General features: G+C 42.3%; 1 protein-coding gene across 2 annotated transcripts in view; it reads right to left on the bottom strand.

The window, feature by feature from the left end:
• LOC122934099 (interleukin 1 receptor accessory protein) overlaps window positions 1–19,110 on the bottom strand; it is a 269,414-nt gene that overhangs the window by 37,926 nt on the left and 212,378 nt on the right. For both annotated transcript variants that reach the window (XM_044289289.1, XM_044289290.1), the window contains one exon: window positions 14,837–15,002. In XM_044289289.1, coding sequence (XP_044145224.1) covers window positions 14,837–15,002 — 166 coding nt within the window. The remainder of the gene's footprint in view (window positions 1–14,836; window positions 15,003–19,110) is intronic.

Here is a 19,110-nt window from a genome sequence, read left to right as displayed (position 1 = left end):
CTTGCTGCCCCATCCAAATGAATGGAGCAGATTTTCAATCGCAGAACTTTCTGCCCCAAAATCTGCCACGTGTGAAGGCACCCTTATGAGTGCTGTAGGCAGTGGGTAACCACATCTCCCTGTGACTCCTAGCATTAGAGGCTGACAGAGGCCATCGATTTGGGCTCCATAAGCTCTTTATTTAAAGTGGTTGTCTGAGATAATACAAATTCTCAGACAAACCCTACAATAGCCTAAAATAAAATAAAAATTATACCCAGGTCTGGTTCTCCTGCCAATTATCTCAGACAACCACTTTAAGGCTAGGGCTACACGACGACATGTGTCGTGCAACATTTTGTCACACTAATGTTGCGCCAACAACAGTAGCAAAAAATCCACCCAAGATGAATTTTTCTCTGATTGTCGCAGTATGTCGGAGTGCGAGACTATAGACTATGATTATAAAAATTGTCGCACAACGCTGGTGCGAAAAATGTTGTGCAACACATGTCGTTGTGTAGCCCTAGCCTAAAAAGCACCTGTCGGCAGATTCAACACTATTAAGCCAGGAATGCTGCATGGAAGGGTTGATCCTGCTGATTAAATGATACCTCGTGCCTTGTGAAAGTCAGTAGCGGTGCTCTAAAGAAAAAAAAGACTTTTACTGGTATTGCACAAGGGGCCAGTACTGGAAAACTGAGGTGCATGGAGGGGCTAGTGCACTGAAGTCTTCATTTGCATAAAGAATAAAAGCGGTTTTTTTTTCTTGGGAATGCCGCAACTGATTTCACAATGCATGGTTTAATAGGGTGTTCTTAAAGCTCGTAGTGCCAGCAGCCATACCAGACTCTACAGCCCACAAATTCTAGCCAAAGCCTCCTAATCTTCCTGAAAGACACTGCGCTCCGCCTATACAAACTATGTAAGCAGGGCCACACATACCACTTAGGCTGGGGTCACATCACATTACGTTTAACATATACAAAAAACCTATATGTTCAATAGATCCAGCCAACGGATGCCATAGAGTGGCATCCATCATCATAGAGTTCCATTTATATATAAAAAAAAAGGATCCATTAACGTATACGTTTTTAAACCAGGCTCTACAGAATGGAAAAGTGTAGTGTACTATTTTTTTTTAAGTATACGCTAAACGTAGGGCAAAAACGTGATGTGAAACCAGCCTGAACTAAATGCTACTGCCCTGGTCAGAATCATCCCCTTCTAGCTAACCCATTAATATTGGGTATATTAGTTTTGTGCTTATTTATCTTCCGTCTTTCTGCTTTTGGGAGGGTGGTGACATGATGGAGCCTTCAAAGCTAATTACCAGTTTTCCATAGAGTTATGGGTTCACATACAATATTTTCAACTTACAATGGTGCCCTGAAACCAATTGATATTGTTTGTTGAGAGAACACGGTGTCCATTGATATCTCTGCTTGCTTACAAGAATACAACACTAATGATCAGCACTTTAACCTATGCAGCTTAAACTGTTTTCTTTAATGATTTATAAACTATTTTCGACAAGTAAACACTCAGGAAGGCTGAATGCTAGCGAATAAAACCATATTCTCTATTGTTCCGTTACACAATTCTCGCAGCCAAAATTAATTGGTAAAATGTTATATATATATTGTGACACAGTGAAGGGTCTGCTAGTAGATGGGAGGTATTTTCCTCCCAGTATATGCTGCAGAGACTGATTGCAGCAAGGTGAGGTCAAGCAACGGGCTGGATTTCACTTGCTGGTCCGGGACCTGACATGTGTCACTTTACGTGGTGATAGCTTTTGAAAGCATTTACTTATCCAAGTCATTCAGAGATTGTTTTCTCGTGACACATTGTACTTCATGATAGTCATAAAATTGAGTTAATATATTTCACCTTTTTTAATGAAAAAAAATCCCAAATTTACAACAAAAAAATTCTCTGCTTTCAAAACAGAAAGTGATACCTCATAAAATATTTATCACTTAACATTCCCCATATGTCTCCTTTATGTTGGCATCATTTTGTAAATGTCATTTTAAGAAGGCTTAGGCCTAGTTCACATGAACGTATGGCTTTTATAGTTTTTTGCGGTCCGCTTTTTACGGATCCGTTGTTCCGTTTTTTGAGTTCCGTTGTGTTTCCGTTTCCTTTCCGTTTTTCTGTTCCGTTTTTCTGTATGCCATGCACAGTATACAGTAATTACATAGAAAAAATTGGGCTGGGCATAACATTTTCAATAGATGGTTCAGAAAAAACTGAACGGATACAGAAGACATACGGATGCATTTCCATATGTGTTCCGTTTTTTTTGCGGACCCATTGACTTGAATGGAGCCATGGAATGTGATTTGCAGGCAATAATATGACATGTTCTATCTTTCAACGGAACAGAAATACGGAAACGGAAGGCATACTGAGTACATTCAGGTTTTTTTTGCGGAACCATTAAAATGAATGGTTCCGTATACGGACCGTATACGGAACACAAAAAAACGGCCCGTGCACACGTAAAAAAAAAACGTTTGTGTGAACAAAAATTTGCCAAAACCCACTTTTTAAGGACCAGTTCTGGTCTGAAGTCACTTTGTGGGGCTTAAATAGTGGATACCCCCCATAAATGACCTCATTGTAGAAACTACACACCTCAAGTTACTTAAAACCGATTTTACAAACATTTTTAACCCTTTAGGTGTTCCACAAGAATTAAAGGAAAAGGGAGATCAAATTTTGAAATTTCACTTTTTAAATTTCAATTTTAATCCACTTTTTCTTCTTTAACACATCGAGGGTTAACAGCCAAACAAAACTCAATATTTATTACCCTGATTCTGCGGTTTACAGAAACACCCCACATGTGGTCATAAACTGATGTAAGGGCACACGGCAGGGCGCAGAATAAAAGTAGCACCATATGGTTTTTGGAAGGCAGATTTTGCTGAACTGGTTTTTAGATGCCATGTCCCATTTGAAGCGCCCCTGATGCCCCCTTACAGTAGAAGCTCCCAAAAAGTGACCCGATTTTGGAAACTAGGGGATAAGTTGCCAGTTTTATTGGTACTATTTTGCGGTACATATGATTTTTAATTGCTCTATGTTACATTTTTTGGGAGGCAAGGTAACAAAAAAATGTCTGTTTTGGCACTGTTTTTATTTTTTACAACATTCATCTGACAGGGTAGATCATGTGCTATTTTTATAGAGCAGGTTGTTATGGACGCAATTATATCAAATATGTCTATTTTCTTTCAATTTTACATAAAGCATTTTTGAAAAAATGTTTTTGCGTCTCCATTTTCTTAACGCCATATTTTTTTGCCGATCGTCTTGTGCAGGGGCTCGTTTTTTGCAGGAAGAGTTGACATTTTTTATTGGTACCATTCTTGGGTACATATGATATTTTGATTATTCCTTATAACACTTTGTGGGGCAAGGTGACCAAAAAATTGGTTGTTTTAGCACAGTTTTTATTTATTTATTTTTACAGAGTTTATCTGAGGGGTTAGGTCATGTGAAATTTTTATAGAGCAGATCGTTACAGATGTGGCAATACCTAATATGTATACTTTGTCTTATTTATTTTTACAGTTTTACACAGTAATAGCATTTTTGAAACAAAAAAAAATGATGTTTTAGTGTCTCCATAGTCTGAGAGCCATAGCTTTTTTTATTTTTTGACCGATTGTCTTAGTTAGGGTCTCATTTTTTGCGGGATGAGGTGACAATTTGATTGGTACTATTTTGGAGGGCATACGCCTTTTTGATCGCTTGGTGTTGCACTTTATGCGATGTTAGGTGACAAAAAATTGCTTCTTTTGGCACAATATATTTTTTTATGGTATTCACCTGAGGGGTTAGGTCAAGTGATATTTTTATAGAGCTAGTTGTTACGGATGCGGCAATACCCAATATGTATACTTTTTTTAAAATTTATTTCACTTTAAGGCCTCATGCACACGACCGTTGTTCTGGTCCACATCTGGGCCGCAGTTTTTGCGGCTCAGGTGCGGACCCATTCACTTCAATGGGGCCGCAAAAGATGCGGACAGCACTCAGTGTGCTGTCCGCATCTGTTGCTCCATTCCGTGGCCCCGCTGAAAAAATATAACATGTCCAATTCTTGTCCGTTTTGCGAACAAGAATAGGCATTTCTACAATGGGCCGCCTGTTCTGTTCCGCAAATTTGTGGACCGCAAAAAACAGAACTGTCGTGTGCATGAGGCCTAACACAATAATAGCATTTTTGAAACTAAAAAATTATGTTTTAATGTGTCCATGTTCTGAGAGCTATATTTTAAAAAAAAATGTTTTGCAATTTTTTTATGTAGGGGCTCATTTTTTGCGGGGTGAGGTGATAATTTTATTGGTACCATTTTGTGGGACATAGGCCTTTTTGATCACTTGGTGTTGCACTTTTTGTGATGTAAAGTGACAAAAATAGCTTTTTTTGACAGTTTTTATAAAAAAATGTTATGGTGTTTGTAGGACTAAGTGGATCATGTGATATATTTATAGAGCCGACCATCAGAGACGTGGCAATACCAAATATGTCAATTTATTAAAAAAAATCTATTTAAAAAAATAAATAAAAATTCCTTACTTAGGGAATTTTTTTTTATATGTGAAAACTTTTATGAATTTTTACACTTTGCGTCCCCCATATATATTTTTTTTTTTTCTGCCGATCGTCTTGTGCAGGGGCTAATTTTTGCAGGAAGAGTTGACGTTTTTATTGGTACCATTCTTGGGTACATATGATATTTTGATCATTCCTTATAACACTTTATGGGGCAAGGTGACCAAATAAATTGGAGTTTACCTGAGGGGTTAGGTCATGTGAAATTTTTATAGAGCAGATCGTTAGGGATGTGGCAATACCTAATATGTATACTTTTTCTTATTTTTACACAGTTTTACACAGTAATAGCATTTTTGAAACAAAAAAATGATGTTTTAGTGTCTCCATAGTCTGAGAGCCATAGCTTTTTTATTTTTTGACTGATTGTCTTAGTTCGGGTCTCATACAAGACCTCTGGGAGAGATTTAACTTCACTTTTTTTTTTTATTCTGACATAGTAGCCCCAGTTACAGAGGAAATACACCCCCCAGAGAGGCTGTACAGCACTATAGAAAGCTGGTACAGCCTCAGTGCTGGGCTGATCGAGGTCTGTAGAACACCAGACAGCTCCTGCACTATCCCGACCCCGGCGGTCACATGACAGCCAGGCCGGGACAGGAAGCGCATAGCTCGTTGAGCGCTGTGTATACAGCGATCTAAAAGGCAGGGACACCTGGGAATTGTCCCTGCCTTCTTTCTGGGTTGCCCTATTGTCACTGACAGTGGGACAGCTGACATCTTGTAATGGACGTTCAGAAACGTCCATTCAGAGATAAAGATCCACCTCCCAGACGATTATAGTCAACGGGCAGACGGGAGGTGCTTAAAGGCAGCTAGAGTGTGGAATATAGCTGTCTGTGTTAAAGAGGACTTTTCATGTTTTTTTTTTTTTATTCTAAATAAATACCTTTACTTGTGGGGTACTGATGCTGCCACCCTGCCTGTTTATTTAAAATATCGCTACTACGCCCCGTTGTGCCCCCTGTAGTTTTTCTGCTCAGTATGTTAATACTGAGTATTGGTACAGGAAGGAAGAGATGCCAGGGTTTCTCAATGAGAGTCTCCTTCTCCCTGGCTGTGCCACAATACAATCACAGCGGAGGGCGTCACAGCCAGGGAGAATTAACAGTATTAACATACTGAGCGGGAAAACTACAGGGGGCACAGCAGAACGTAGTAGCGATATAAAAAAAAACTGGCTGGTGGCAGATTCAGTACCCCGCGAGTAAAGGTATTTATCTAGAATAAAAATAAAAAAAAACATGAAAGGTACTCTTTAAGGTATGATGCGTGTGCCTGGATGAATGCTTGCGACCCTTTTGGGGAAGACAGGTTGACTAAATCCTGGACTTAAACTTGTGTGGACCTGTTTGCAAAGTGTGAACACATGCCGGACTTGGACTGTTTATGTGGGAACTGCAGCATGCTGTGAACTGAACACCAGGACTTTCAACTAAGGTAAGTTGTTTGCTGAGCTGTTATACCTGCTTGTGTAAATAAAACACAGATTAAGAACTGTTTTTGGTGCCTCTGTTCTGCGTCCGCTCACTCTGCATACCAGAGCGAATCCCCAGAATTGGTGGCTTGGAGCGGGCATATATAGCAAGGCTGACGCAAAACCGGAATAATTTTGTTTTTCATTTTTTCCGGGCACTGTTTTATGTCCTGGATTAAGCCTGCTAAATTGCAACTAGTGTCACTAGACAAGATGGAGGCTGTAGTGAAAGCCCTCTTGGAGGCTAACCAGCAACTGCAAGAGGCTAATCAGCGACAGCAAGAAATGAACCAGCACCAACAGGAGGCTAATCAGCGACAGCAAGATACGAACCAGCTGCTACTGCAACACGTGATGGCCTTACATAAGACAGGAGGATCGCAAGGGTTCTACGATGTCCGGAAAGCAATCCACATGGCAATCCCCAAAATGTCTCCAACAGATGACGTCAAGACCTACCTGGCAGTGTTCGAGAAGGTGGTCGAGGATCTACCCTGAGACCAGTGGACTGAGGTTATTGTTCTGTTCCTGACATCTGGACCCCAACAGGTCTACTTGATTTGTCGGCCGAGCAAGCGGAGGACTACAACAAAGTCAATGGTGAGATCCTGGCGCGACTGGAGTGAATGTGTTGGTTTGGGCTCAGCGGGTGCATCCGTGGGAGTTTGACACCGGCCAAGCCAGCGAGGTTACAGTATTATGACTTGGTTCACCTATTGCAGAAATGGCTACAGCCAGTAGGTACTAAATCCTACTGCCATGCTGGACAGTGTAGTGGCTGACAAGTTCTGGAGGGCGTTGCCACAACCCCTCCAGCACTGGGTTGGCCAGGCATCCCCTGCTAGTGCCCTGGAGATGGTAGACCTGGTAGAGCGGTATGGGGCTACAGGGGGCTCTAGAGAAGACCGTTCAGGACATACCCTCTGGGGATTCGTCCCCGATAATCTGCTGGCAGTGTCATGAGCCCGGCTATGCTAGTGCAGACTGTCCCCACCTGGTTAAGCCCATGGACACAAACTTTGGGTACCAAAAGTCACTGTATGCCAGAAAGGTCTGTGCGTCAGACACTCCAGAGACTCTCGATAACAAACATTTGTGTCAGGTGGAGGTATGAGTCACTCCCACGGTGGCTCTGCTGGACTCAGGGAGTCTGGTGACCCTCGTGAGGGCTACTCTGGTGCGCGACCCACAGTGTTTACTGACCAGAAAGTCAGCGTATTCAGCATACATGGAGATTTAAAAGACTACCCCACTGTCCTGGTGTCCACAAACAAGTGTGATGGCAGGTGGTTCCATGAGGTGGCAGTGGCCACGAACCTGCACTATAAGTTGATACTAGGAAGAGACTTTCCGTTGTTCCCAGGCCTGTGGCCAGCAGTTATACCTACTGACCCCCGAAACATAGGGAAAGCTCTAGTGGAGAGGCCTGGCTCGGTCGGGGGGGCTGGGACACAGGGAACCCAAGGCAGAGGGGCCATATGAGATACTGGAGAAAGTAGGCAACGTAAATTACAAGGTACACTAGCCAGGTCAGCGGAAGCTGGTCTAGCATGTCAACTTACTGAAGCCTTGGAAGGATAGGGAGACTTGTGTTGTGAACAACCCGCAGCCTGTTTATCTAAGAGAAGGGGTTCCACACCTCTGTCTGTTGCAGGGGAAGTGGCTGCCACGGTACATGTTGCTGACAGCATTTCCTCTAAGCAGGCTCAGGGGGCCAGGGAGTTCATTATGTGTTCTTGGACCTCCCTGGACGTACTTCTGTAATCCGATATGGTATTGTCACAGACCCCCTATGAAAAAGTCTGGTTAAAGCCGTACCGGGTGCCCGTGGGTCGGCGACAAGCCATCTTGGAAGAGGCATGATACTTAGGGTATGTCATTGGACGCGGAGTCATCAAACCCCAGATGAATAAGATAGAGGAGATACGGAGTTGGCCACGGCCTGTCACCACCAGGCCAAAGAGGGAAAGGCCCGGGTCACCAGATGGTTCTTGTCTCTACAGACCTTCAAGTTCACGGTGGAACATAGAGCAGGCCGGTTACAGGGAAATGCAGATGCCCTGTCCTGGGTGCACTGTTCACCCCCTCAAGGTTGAACAAAGGTGGGGTATGTGACACAGTGAAGGGCCTGTTAGTAGATGGGAGGTATTTTTCTTCAAGCATATGCTGCAGAGACTGATTGCAGCAAGGTAAGGTCAGGCACCAGTCCGGATTTCAATTGTCGGTCCGGGCTTTGCGGATGCCCAACTCTCATTAAACAGCTAAAGTGTTGGATAAAGCTCTCTGTGTTAAGGTATAAGGCTTGTTCCTGGATGAATGATCACGACCTGTTTGGGGAAGACAGGTCGACTAAACCCTGGGCTTAAACTTTGGTGTGGACCTGTTTGCAAAGTGAATATATATATATATATATATTTATATTAGAAGACAATGGCAGCACAGCAGGCTAAATATAAATATGGTGGTGCAAGCCAATGGATCCGGCAAGAAATCCAGGACAATATAAGAAGAAAAAAATGGCAGCACTTTCACAATGAGTGAAAAGAAAAACACTTTATTCACACATACAGCTTGAGAAAGGCTCTACGGATGAGCTGAAACATTGCGACCACATGGGTGAATAAAGGGTTTTTCTTTTCACTCATTTTTTTTGTGACAGTACTGCGATTTTTTCTTCTTTTACACACACACACAGTGGCGGAAATAATTATTTGACCCCTCACTGATTTTGTAAGTTTGTCCAATGACAAAGAAATGAAAAGTCTCAGAACAGTATCATTTCAATGGTAGGTTTATTGTAACAGTGGCAGATAGCACATCAAAAGGAAAATCGAAAAAATAACTTTAAATAAAAGATAGCAACTGATTTGCATTTCATTGAGTGAAATAAGTATTTGAACCCCTACCAACCATTAAGAGTTCTGGCTCCCACAGAGTGGTTAGACACTTCTACTCAATTAGTCACCCTCATTAAGGACACCTGTCTTAACTAGTCACCCCTATAAAAGACACCTGTCCACAGAATCAATCAATCAAGCAGACTCCAAACTCTCCAACATGGGAAAGACCAAAGAGCTGTCCAAGGATGTCAGAGACAAAATTGTAGACCTGCACAAGGCTGGAATGGGCTACAAAACCATTAGCAAGAAGCTGGGAGAGAAGGTGACAACTGTTGGTGCGATTGTTCGAAAATGGAAGGAGCACAAAATGACCATCAATCGACCTCGCTCTGGGGCTCCACGCAAGATCTCACCTCGTGGGGTGTCAATGGTTCTGAGAAAGGTGAAAAAGCATCCTAGAACTACACGGGAGGAGTTAGTTAATGACCTCAAATTAGCAGGGACCACAGTCACCAAGAAAACCATTGGAAACACATTACACCGCAATGGATTAAAATCCTGCAGGGCTCGCAAGGTCCCCCTGCTCAGGAAGGCACATGTGCAGGCCCGTCTGAAGTTTGCCAATGAACACCTGAATGATTCAGAGAGTGACTGGGAGAAGGTGCTGTGGTCTGATGAGACCAAAATAGAGCTCTTTGGCATTAACTCAACTCGCTGTGTTTGGAGGAAGAAAAATGCTGCCTATGACCCCCAAAACACCGTCCCCACCGTCAAGCATGGGGGTGGAAACATTTTGCTTTGGGGGTGTTTTTCTGCTAAGGGCACAGGACAACTTATTCGCATAAACGGGAAAATGGACGGAGCCATGTATCGTGAAATCCTGAGCGACAACCTCCTTCCCTCTGCCAGGAAACTGAAAATGGGTCGTGGATGGGTGTTCCAGCACGACAATGACCCAAAACATACAGCAAAGGCAACAAAGGAGTGGCTCAAGAAGAAGCACATTAAGGTCATGGAGTGGCCTAGTCAGTCTCCGGACCTTAATCCAATCGAAAACCTATGGAGGGAGCTCAAGCTCAGAGTTGCACAGAGACAGCCTCGAAACCTTAGGGATTTAGAGATGATCTGCAAAGAGGAGTGGACCAACATTCCTCCTAAAATGTGCGCAAACTTGGTCATCAATTACAAGAAACGTTTGACCTCTGTGCTTGCAAACAAGGGTTTTTCCACCAAGTATTAAGTCTTTTTTTGTTAGAGGGTTCAAATACTTATTTCACTCAATGAAATGCAAATCAGTTGCTATCTTTTATTTAAAGTTATTTTTTCGATTTTCCTTTTGATGTGCTATCTGCCACTGTTACAATAAACCTACCATTGAAATGATACTGTTCTGAGACTTTTCATTTCTTTGTCATTGGACAAACTTACAAAATCAGTGAGGGGTCAAATAATTATTTCCTCCACTGTATATATATACAGTACAGACCAAAAGTTTGGACACACCTTCTCATTCAAAGAGTTTTCTTTATTTTCATGACTATGAAAATTGTAGATTCACATTGAAGGCATCAAAACTATGAATTCACACATGTGGAATTATATACATAACAAAAAAGTGTGAAACAACTGAAAATATGTCATATTCTAGGTTCTTCATAGTAGCCACCTTTTGCTTTGATTACTGCTTTGCACACTCTTGGCATTCCCTTGATGAGCTTCAAGAGGTAGTCACCTGAAATGGTTTTCACTTCACAGGTGTGCCCTGTCAGGTTTAATAAGTGGGATTTCTTGCCTTATAAATGAGGTTGGGACCATCAGTTGCGTTGTGGAGAAGTCAGGTGGATACACAGCTGATAGTCCTTCTGAATAGACTGTTAGAATTTGTATTATGGCAAGAAAAAAGCAGCTAAGTAAAGAAAAACGAGTGGCCATCATTACTTTAAGAAATGAAGGTCAGTCAGTCCGAAAAATTGGGAAAACTTTGAAAGTGTCCCCAAGTGCAGTCACAAAAACCATCAAGCGCTACAAAGAAACTGGCTCACATGCGGACCGCCCCAGGAAAGGAAGACCATGAGTCACCTCTGCTGCGGAGGATAAGTTCACCCGAGTCACCAGCCTCAGAAATCGCAGGTTAACAGCAGCTCAGATTAGAGACCACATTAATGCCACACAGAGTTCTAGCAGCAGACACATCTCTAGAACAACTGTTAAGAGGAGACTGTGTGAATCAGGCCTTCATGGTAGAATATCTGCTAGGAAACCACTGCAAAGGACAGACAACAAGCAGAAGAGACTTGTTTGGGCTAAAGAACACAAGGAATGGACATTAGACCAGTGGAAATCTGTGCTTTGGTCTGATAAGTCCAAATTTGAGATCTTTGGTTCCAACCACCGTGTCTTTGTGTGACGCAGAAAAGGTGAATGGATAGACTCTACATGCCTGGTTCCCACGTGAAGCATGGAGGAGGAAGTGTGATGGTGTGGGGGTGCTTTGCTAGTGACACTGTTGGGGATTTATTCAAAATTGAAGGCATACTAAACCAGCATGGCTACCACAGCATCTTGCAGCGGCATGCTATTCCATCCGGTTTGCGTTTAGTTGGACCATCATTTATTTTTCAACAGGACAATGACCCCAAACACACCTCCAGGCTGTGTAAGGGCTATTTGACCATGAAGGAGAGTGATGGGGTGCTGCGCCAGATGACCTGGCCTCCACAGTCACCGGACCTGAACCCAATCGAGATGGTTTGGGGTGAGCTGGACCGCAGAGTGAAGGCAAAAGGGCCAACAAGTGCTAAGCATCTCTGGGAACTCCTTCAAGACTGTTGGAAGACCATTTCAGGTGACTACCTCTTGAAGCTCATCAAGAGAATGCCAAGAGTGTGCAAAGCAGTAATCAAAGCAAAAGATGGTTACTTTGAAGAACCTAGAATATGACATATTTTCAGTTGTTTCACCCTTTTTTGTTATGTATATAATTCCACATGTGTTAATTCATAGTTTTGATGCCTTCAGTGTGAAGCTACAATTTACATGAAAATAAAGAAAACTCTTTGAATGAGAAGGTGTGTCCAAACTTTTGGGCTGTACTATCTATATATATATATATATATATATAAATATATATACATACACTCTGTATGTGTGTGTGTGTGTGTGTATATATATATATATATATATTATATATATACATATATATATATATATATATATATATATATACACACACACATACAGAGTAAGTCAAAATTACTTTCTGGGGTATTCAGATATTTCATTTTCCCTTTCATTTCTGAAATAAGAGTGTCCTGAGAGTTTTGACTGATCGTGTGTGTGTGTGTGTATGTATACATATATATATATATATATACACACACACACTAGCAGAATGACCCGGCTTCGCACGGATATATTTCATTTAATGTTTCTGTGTGTCGTTAGACAGTATCTCCCATAAAAGTGACCTCTACAGCACCCTGCCCCCTTAACAGTGAACTCCACAGCCCCCCACCCCTTAACACTGACCCCCCAAAGTTCCCTGCCTCCTTAAATTGGGACCTCCACAACAGCCCACCCCCTTAACTTTGGCCTCCACAGGGGCCCGTCCCCTTAACACTTACCTACATAGCAGAGCGTCCCCTTAACTGTGACCTTCACCATTCCCTGCCCCCTTAACAGAGACCTCCACAGCGCCTGCCCCTTTAACAGTGACCTCCACAGTACCCCGTCTTCTTAACAGTGATTTCCACAATAACCCACCCCCTTAACAGTGACCTCCACAGTCCCCCGCCCCCCTCACAATAACCTCCACAGCAGCCCGCCCTTTATTTGTGACCTCCACAGTACCCCGTCTCGTTAACAGTGATTTACATAATAACCCACCCCCTTATACGGCTTTTCTCTGAGCATCTGACGACAATCCTCCAATCGAATTCCTTTTCTTACGGGGCATTATTGTCTTTAATTGACAGTATATAAAACCCCACATAATTAGTATACACTTAAGGTCATGTGAGTTACATCAGCTTTTACAACAACGTTGGCTAAGTGTCGCAATCTTAACTCACACATAAGCTGTCTTATACTAAGAAAGTCCTTTGTTGCCTATCAGAGCCAATCAGAGCTCATATTAATGACCTGTAGCAAAATAGAAACTGAGCTGTGATTGGTTGCTATATGCAACCTGATGAAAATCCAGGCTAACTGCCACAACAGCCAACAGCCAATGGCTCCTGTAGTTTGGCGGTTAGTTACTAATCGTAATTTTTGACAAATAATTGGAAAGTGAAGGGTGAAAATTTCCACTCAAAACATAGTTTATGACGTTCCCCGAGTCACAGGAGACGGCTGTGCAAAATTTCATGATTGTAAATGCGACGGTGCGGATTCCTTTAGCAGACATACATACATACACTCATCTTTTATATACTAGATATACACACTGACGAGCAAACGGGTAACAATATTTTGAACTTTTGACCATCCACTACAGCTTCAAGCGTGAGACTACCATCATTTTATAAACAATCATATCGGCTATCTCATACAAAATTGGACTTGCAGCTATTTAGCATATGATTAGTTATGCAGATTATTGTCATGTAACTGCATTGTTACTGTTTCGCTCCTAAAATTCTAAATTTTATTTTTTATAAAAAGCATGTCTCGACCAAAATCTTTTCCCGGGTCTCTTCTACACGTTCACAATGTTGGTGAATACTGGTTGACTCACTTGCGTACGAATACATATTTTTCTTCAACTCTACACACAAGTGTTCGATTGGGTTGAGGTCTGGGGACTGTGGGTGCCAATGCAGCAACTCTACTTCATTGTCATTGAACCATTTCTTTGCCAATCTCCAAGTATGCTTCGGGTCGTCGTCCTGCTGGAAAACTATGTCGTCCCTTTTCATACCCATATTACTCGAATGTACAAAGTAACTTGTCTTGTAAGGATACTCACATATAGCTAAGTATCTAATGCCTCTGGCTGTGAAACAACCCCCTATCATCAGGCTTCCTCCACCGAACTTGACAGTTCCTTCAATTTCTAGATCCATTATCCCCCTTTTTCCCCTGTTTCTCCCAGACCCATTAGAGCCCAGTCTATTGACTTTCATCTCATCGCTCCAAATATCACCAGTTTCATATATTCTACTGTCCACAATTCGTACTTTTTTACAAACTCGAGGCAACTCTTCTTATAATGATATTGAGGTTGAGGCTTATGAGCCACCTCCACTGCCGTGTTTGTCACGCCAGAACTTGTGATAAGCCGACTTGCTGACTCCGATATTTTGCCTGGACGTCCACATCTTGACTTTGAAATGGATGGACGGACTTTATTTCGTATTCTTCCAACTGTCATGAAACTCACATGATGCAGTTTGGCAATTTTCTTGGCCGAGATACCACTATTTATCAACTGGATGATGCTGTTTCTCTTTTGTTGGGAAATCAAACCAGTGACCTTTCGCTTGGGAATCAACCTAAGAACACACTGAGCTATTAGGGAATATGAGAACAGATTGTAATTTGTAGTATGCAAGAAGAAAAATATTGTTTCACCACCAGCATCAAAACAGTAACAATGCAGTTACATGACAAGAATCTGCATAACTAACCATATGCTAAATAGTTGCAAGTCCAATTTATGTATGAGATAGCCAAGAAGATTGTCTATAAAATAATGATAATCTCACATTCAAAGCTGTAGTCGATGGTGAGATATGGAACCTGAAAGTTCAAAACATTGTTACCCTTTTGCTCATCAGTGAATAGAGATAGATAATCCGAATTTCAAATAGTGACATTCAGGTGTCAAAATTCAGTTCTGCTACAACTATTCGACTAAGTGGCTATAAATAATAACCATACTTTCTTCATATTGTATTTGCTTACCTATTGCTTTGACATACATTGTCCTAGTTAGATTATACTCTCTTCCGTTTTCCTCATATGACACAATACATGTATAGTTGCCCTCATACCGTTGCAACATATTCAAAAATTTCAAGTTGAGTCCGTCTGGGTCCCGATCAACAAACCCATCCACCAATTCACAGTGCTGAGAACAAAAGAACAAGACGAACAATAAAATACACAATTCAAAAGCTGATATACCATCTTCCCTGTCTCAAGACACTTTAACTATACCAAATCTGCAGCAGTGTTGAAATTTAGCTGACTGTCTGCCTATTAAAAAGCATAACAAAGACTAACAGAGCATATACTACAGTCTACGAAAAGGACACAAGTAATACAAAGGGAGTTGAAATTGATATTTTACAGACAGCAGACCTAATAGTTAAGCCAAATGTAATTTTATTCTGTTTCAGACATTAGATTAGACATGAATGGACTGAGAGAAGATACCAATTGGATATGATTCCCACAAGAAAGTGTGACCTATGTGTAACATTTCCAAGATGGTCAGAATAATAAGCAGAATTAATCATGCAGCACACTGAAAATTATACTTTTATTGTATATTGGAAACATTTCCACTGGGAGATCTGCCTCATTTCCTCGACCTCTAGATTTTTGATTGGTGATTTTTAGTTACTGCTTTTCTAGCAATGGTACATGCTATATATTTTCCACAGTCCTGTAGTCACAATAAGTTGTGTTAGACAGAGAGAATTCACCCAAACTGGTCTTCTAAGAAACTTCACAAAGGGTTATTAAAGAGGTTATCCCACAAAAATTATTTATCACCTATCCACAAGAGAGAGGATAAATAACGGCTCTTGGCATAACAACTTAGCTGCCCTTCACAACGCTATGATGATGGGTAGTTTTCCTACACGGTGTATACAAAGAAAGCTGCCAATCAGTGGTGGGGATGGGGAGAGCTGAAAGCTCATGAATTTTGGGCCTCCTGTTACCTTGTGTAGGATGTCTATTGTGGTACTTGTGGTTCGCTGCGGGCATCCTCCACCGTATGCATGTTTGCTGGGGATTGCCATTAGCAACGGGCCACAAGTGCAGGATTTGCTCCCCTATATATATGCACGACTGCATGTGGGTTTGAGCACCTCCTGCTATACCACGTCATTCCATTCAGTTTGTATATATAGAGATTCTTGGAGGTATATAAACTCCAATTTAAATGTGCCTGTTTTCCATCTACAGGCCACATTTAGGTGCACCTGTGAGGCCTGGGCCATACCAGACAGTCTTGAGTGGGACTTGCAGACTCCTCCCTCCTCCCATTGCAAGCATGGATACATGTTGGAGGCAACTGGTGAGTTGTTTGTGAGTCGGCCTTATGCTCCTGTAATTTGCCCACTGGCTCCTGGTATTTGCCCACTGGCACAGGTAGGAGAGTGTTAGGTCCCGGGCTACTTGAGAAACCTTGTCGCGGTGCCCGGGCTTAGACATGTCCTACTCCGTAGGACATGTTGACTAATTTCTCAATTTTAAAACCAGTTTGAGGATTTAGTAATACCGCAGAGTGCACCTGTCCTTTGCCATTTTGTTATATTGTTATATTGATTATCACATCCACACAATTGTTACCTTGTGTAGGATGTCTATTGTGGTACTTGTGGTTCGCTGCGGGCATCCTCCACCGTATGCATGTTTGCTGGGGATTGCCATTAGCAACGGGCCACAAGTGCAGGATTTGCTCCCCTATATATATGCACGACTGCATGTGGGTTTGAGCACCTCCTGCTATACCACGTCATTCCATTCAGTTTGTATATATAGAGATTCTTGGAGGTATATAAACTCCAATTTAAATGTGCCTGTTTTCCATCTACAGGCCACATTTAGGTGCACCTGTGAGGCCTGGGCCATACCAGACAGTCTTGAGTGGGACTTGCAGACTCCTCCCTCCTCCCATTGCAAGCATGGATACATGTTGGAGGCAACTGGTGAGTTGTTTGTGAGTCGGCCTTATGCTCCTGTAATTTGCCCACTGGCTCCTGGTATTTGCCCACTGGCACAGGTAGGAGAGTGTTAGGTCCCGGGCTACTTGAGAAACCTTGTCGCGGTGCCCGGGCTTAGACATGTCCTACTCCGTAGGACATGTTGACTAATTTCTCAATTTTAAAACCAGTTTGAGGATTTAGTAATACCGCAGAGTGCACCTGTCCTTTGCCATTTTGTTATATTGTTATATTGATTATCACATCCACACAATTGTTACCTTGTGTAGGATGTCTATTGTGGTACTTGTGGTTCGCTGCGGGCATCCTCCACCGTATGCATGTTTGCTGGGGATTGCCATTAGCAACGGGCCACAAGTGCAGGATTTGCTCCCCTATATATATGCACGACTGCATGTGGGTTTGAGCACCTCCTGCTATACCACGTCATTCCATTCAGTTTGTATATATAGAGATTCTTGGAGGTATATAAACTCCAATTTAAAATGTGCCTGTTTTCCATCTACAGGCCACATTTAGGTGCACCTGTGAGGCCTGGGCCATACCAGACAGTCTTGAGTGGGACTTGCAGACTCCTCCCTCCTCCCATTGCAAGCATGGATACATGTTGGAGGCAACTGGTGAGTTGTTTGTGAGTCGGCCTTATGCTCCTGTAATTTGCCCACTGGCTCCTGGTATTTGCCCACTGGCACAGGTAGGAGAGTGTTAGGTCCCGGGCTACTTGAGAAACCTTGTCGCGGTGCCCGGGCTTAGACATGTCCTACTCCGTAGGACATGTTGACTAATTTCTCAATTTTAAAACCAGTTTGAGGATTTAGTAATACCGCAGAGTGCACCTGTCCTTTGCCATTTTGTTATATTGTTATATTGATTATCACATCCACACAATTGTTACCTTGTGTAGGATGTCTATTGTGGTACTTGTGGTTCGCTGCGGGCATCCTCCACCGTATGCATGTTTGCTGGGGATTGCCATTAGCAACGGGCCACAAGTGCAGGATTTGCTCCCCTATATATATGCACGACTGCATGTGGGTTTGAGCACCTCCTGCTATACCACGTCATTCCATTCAGTTTGTATACCTCCTGGGCTTGTGCAGTGTATTGAGTTGATGGACCTGCTCAATACCGATTTTGACTAAATGACTTGGTCAGCTTAAGTGACTTAGAATTCTTATCAGAGTGTCTCCCTTTACTATATAGATGGCACATTCTCTTTAAGAAGGTTCAAAGATTATCTAAATGAGGGTTATTTTTAGACAGAAGAAATTGAATAACCATGTAAAAATATATAAAAGGTCAATCTCTCACATGGTCAATTGATGCCCAGGAATGTGATCGCAACAAGGGGACATCCCCTACACCTAGAGGAAAGAAGGTTTCTACTACAATATAGAAAAGGATTATTTACTGACACTATAGAATTGTCTGCCAGGAGAGATGGTGATGGTGAACCCACTAAAAGAGTTCAAGAGGGTCCTGGATGTATTTCACCTTACTAGATTTCTGGAGATGGGTTGCTGATTTCCACCTAAAATGAGGAAATTGGCTTTTGCTTCATTGGGCTTTTTTGGCCTTCCTCTGGGCCAACACTGCATGGTAACAGCCTGAACTGGATGGACCTATACACTATGTTACTATGTAATAAGTCTGTCTGATCACAGCAAATTTATATCAAGCCAGCAAAAGAAAATGCCTTAGTAGAATGATGACAATCTATATGTAGGCTGACCACATTAGGCTACTTTCACACCTGCATTCGGTGCGGATCTGCACCGATAATGCAAACGCTTGTATCCGTTCAGAACGGATCAGTTAGCATTATTCTTAAAAAATAAAAAATAAAATAGTCTAAGTCAAAACGGATCCATCCTGACTTACATTGAAAGTCAATGGGGGACGGATCAGTTTTCAATTGCACCATATTGTGTCAGTGAAAAAACGGATCCGTCCCCATTGACTTACATTGAATAACCATTGTAAGTCAGAACGGATCGGTTTGGCTCCGTATCGTCAGGCGGACATCAAAACGCTGCCAGCAGCGTTTTGGTGTCCGCCTTTAGAGCGGAATACAGGCGCAACGCAGCCAAACTGATGCATTCTGAACAGATCCTTACCTATTCAGAATGCATTGGGGATGAACTGATCCGTTTTGGGTCGCTTGTGAGAGCCCTGAAACGGATCTCACAAGCGGACCCAGAAACGCCAGTGTGAAAGTAGCCCAAATTAAATGTATAGAAGAATAAATCATAATTAGCCCTTATTTTTTTTAGTAACTTT

The sequence above is a fragment of the Bufo gargarizans genome, chromosome 4 (genome assembly GCF_014858855.1).
Source record: "Bufo gargarizans isolate SCDJY-AF-19 chromosome 4, ASM1485885v1, whole genome shotgun sequence".
Lineage (NCBI taxonomy): Eukaryota > Metazoa > Chordata > Amphibia > Anura > Bufonidae > Bufo > Bufo gargarizans.
Note: the sequence above shows the minus strand (reverse complement) of the source record. Positions and strands in the feature narration are given on the sequence as shown.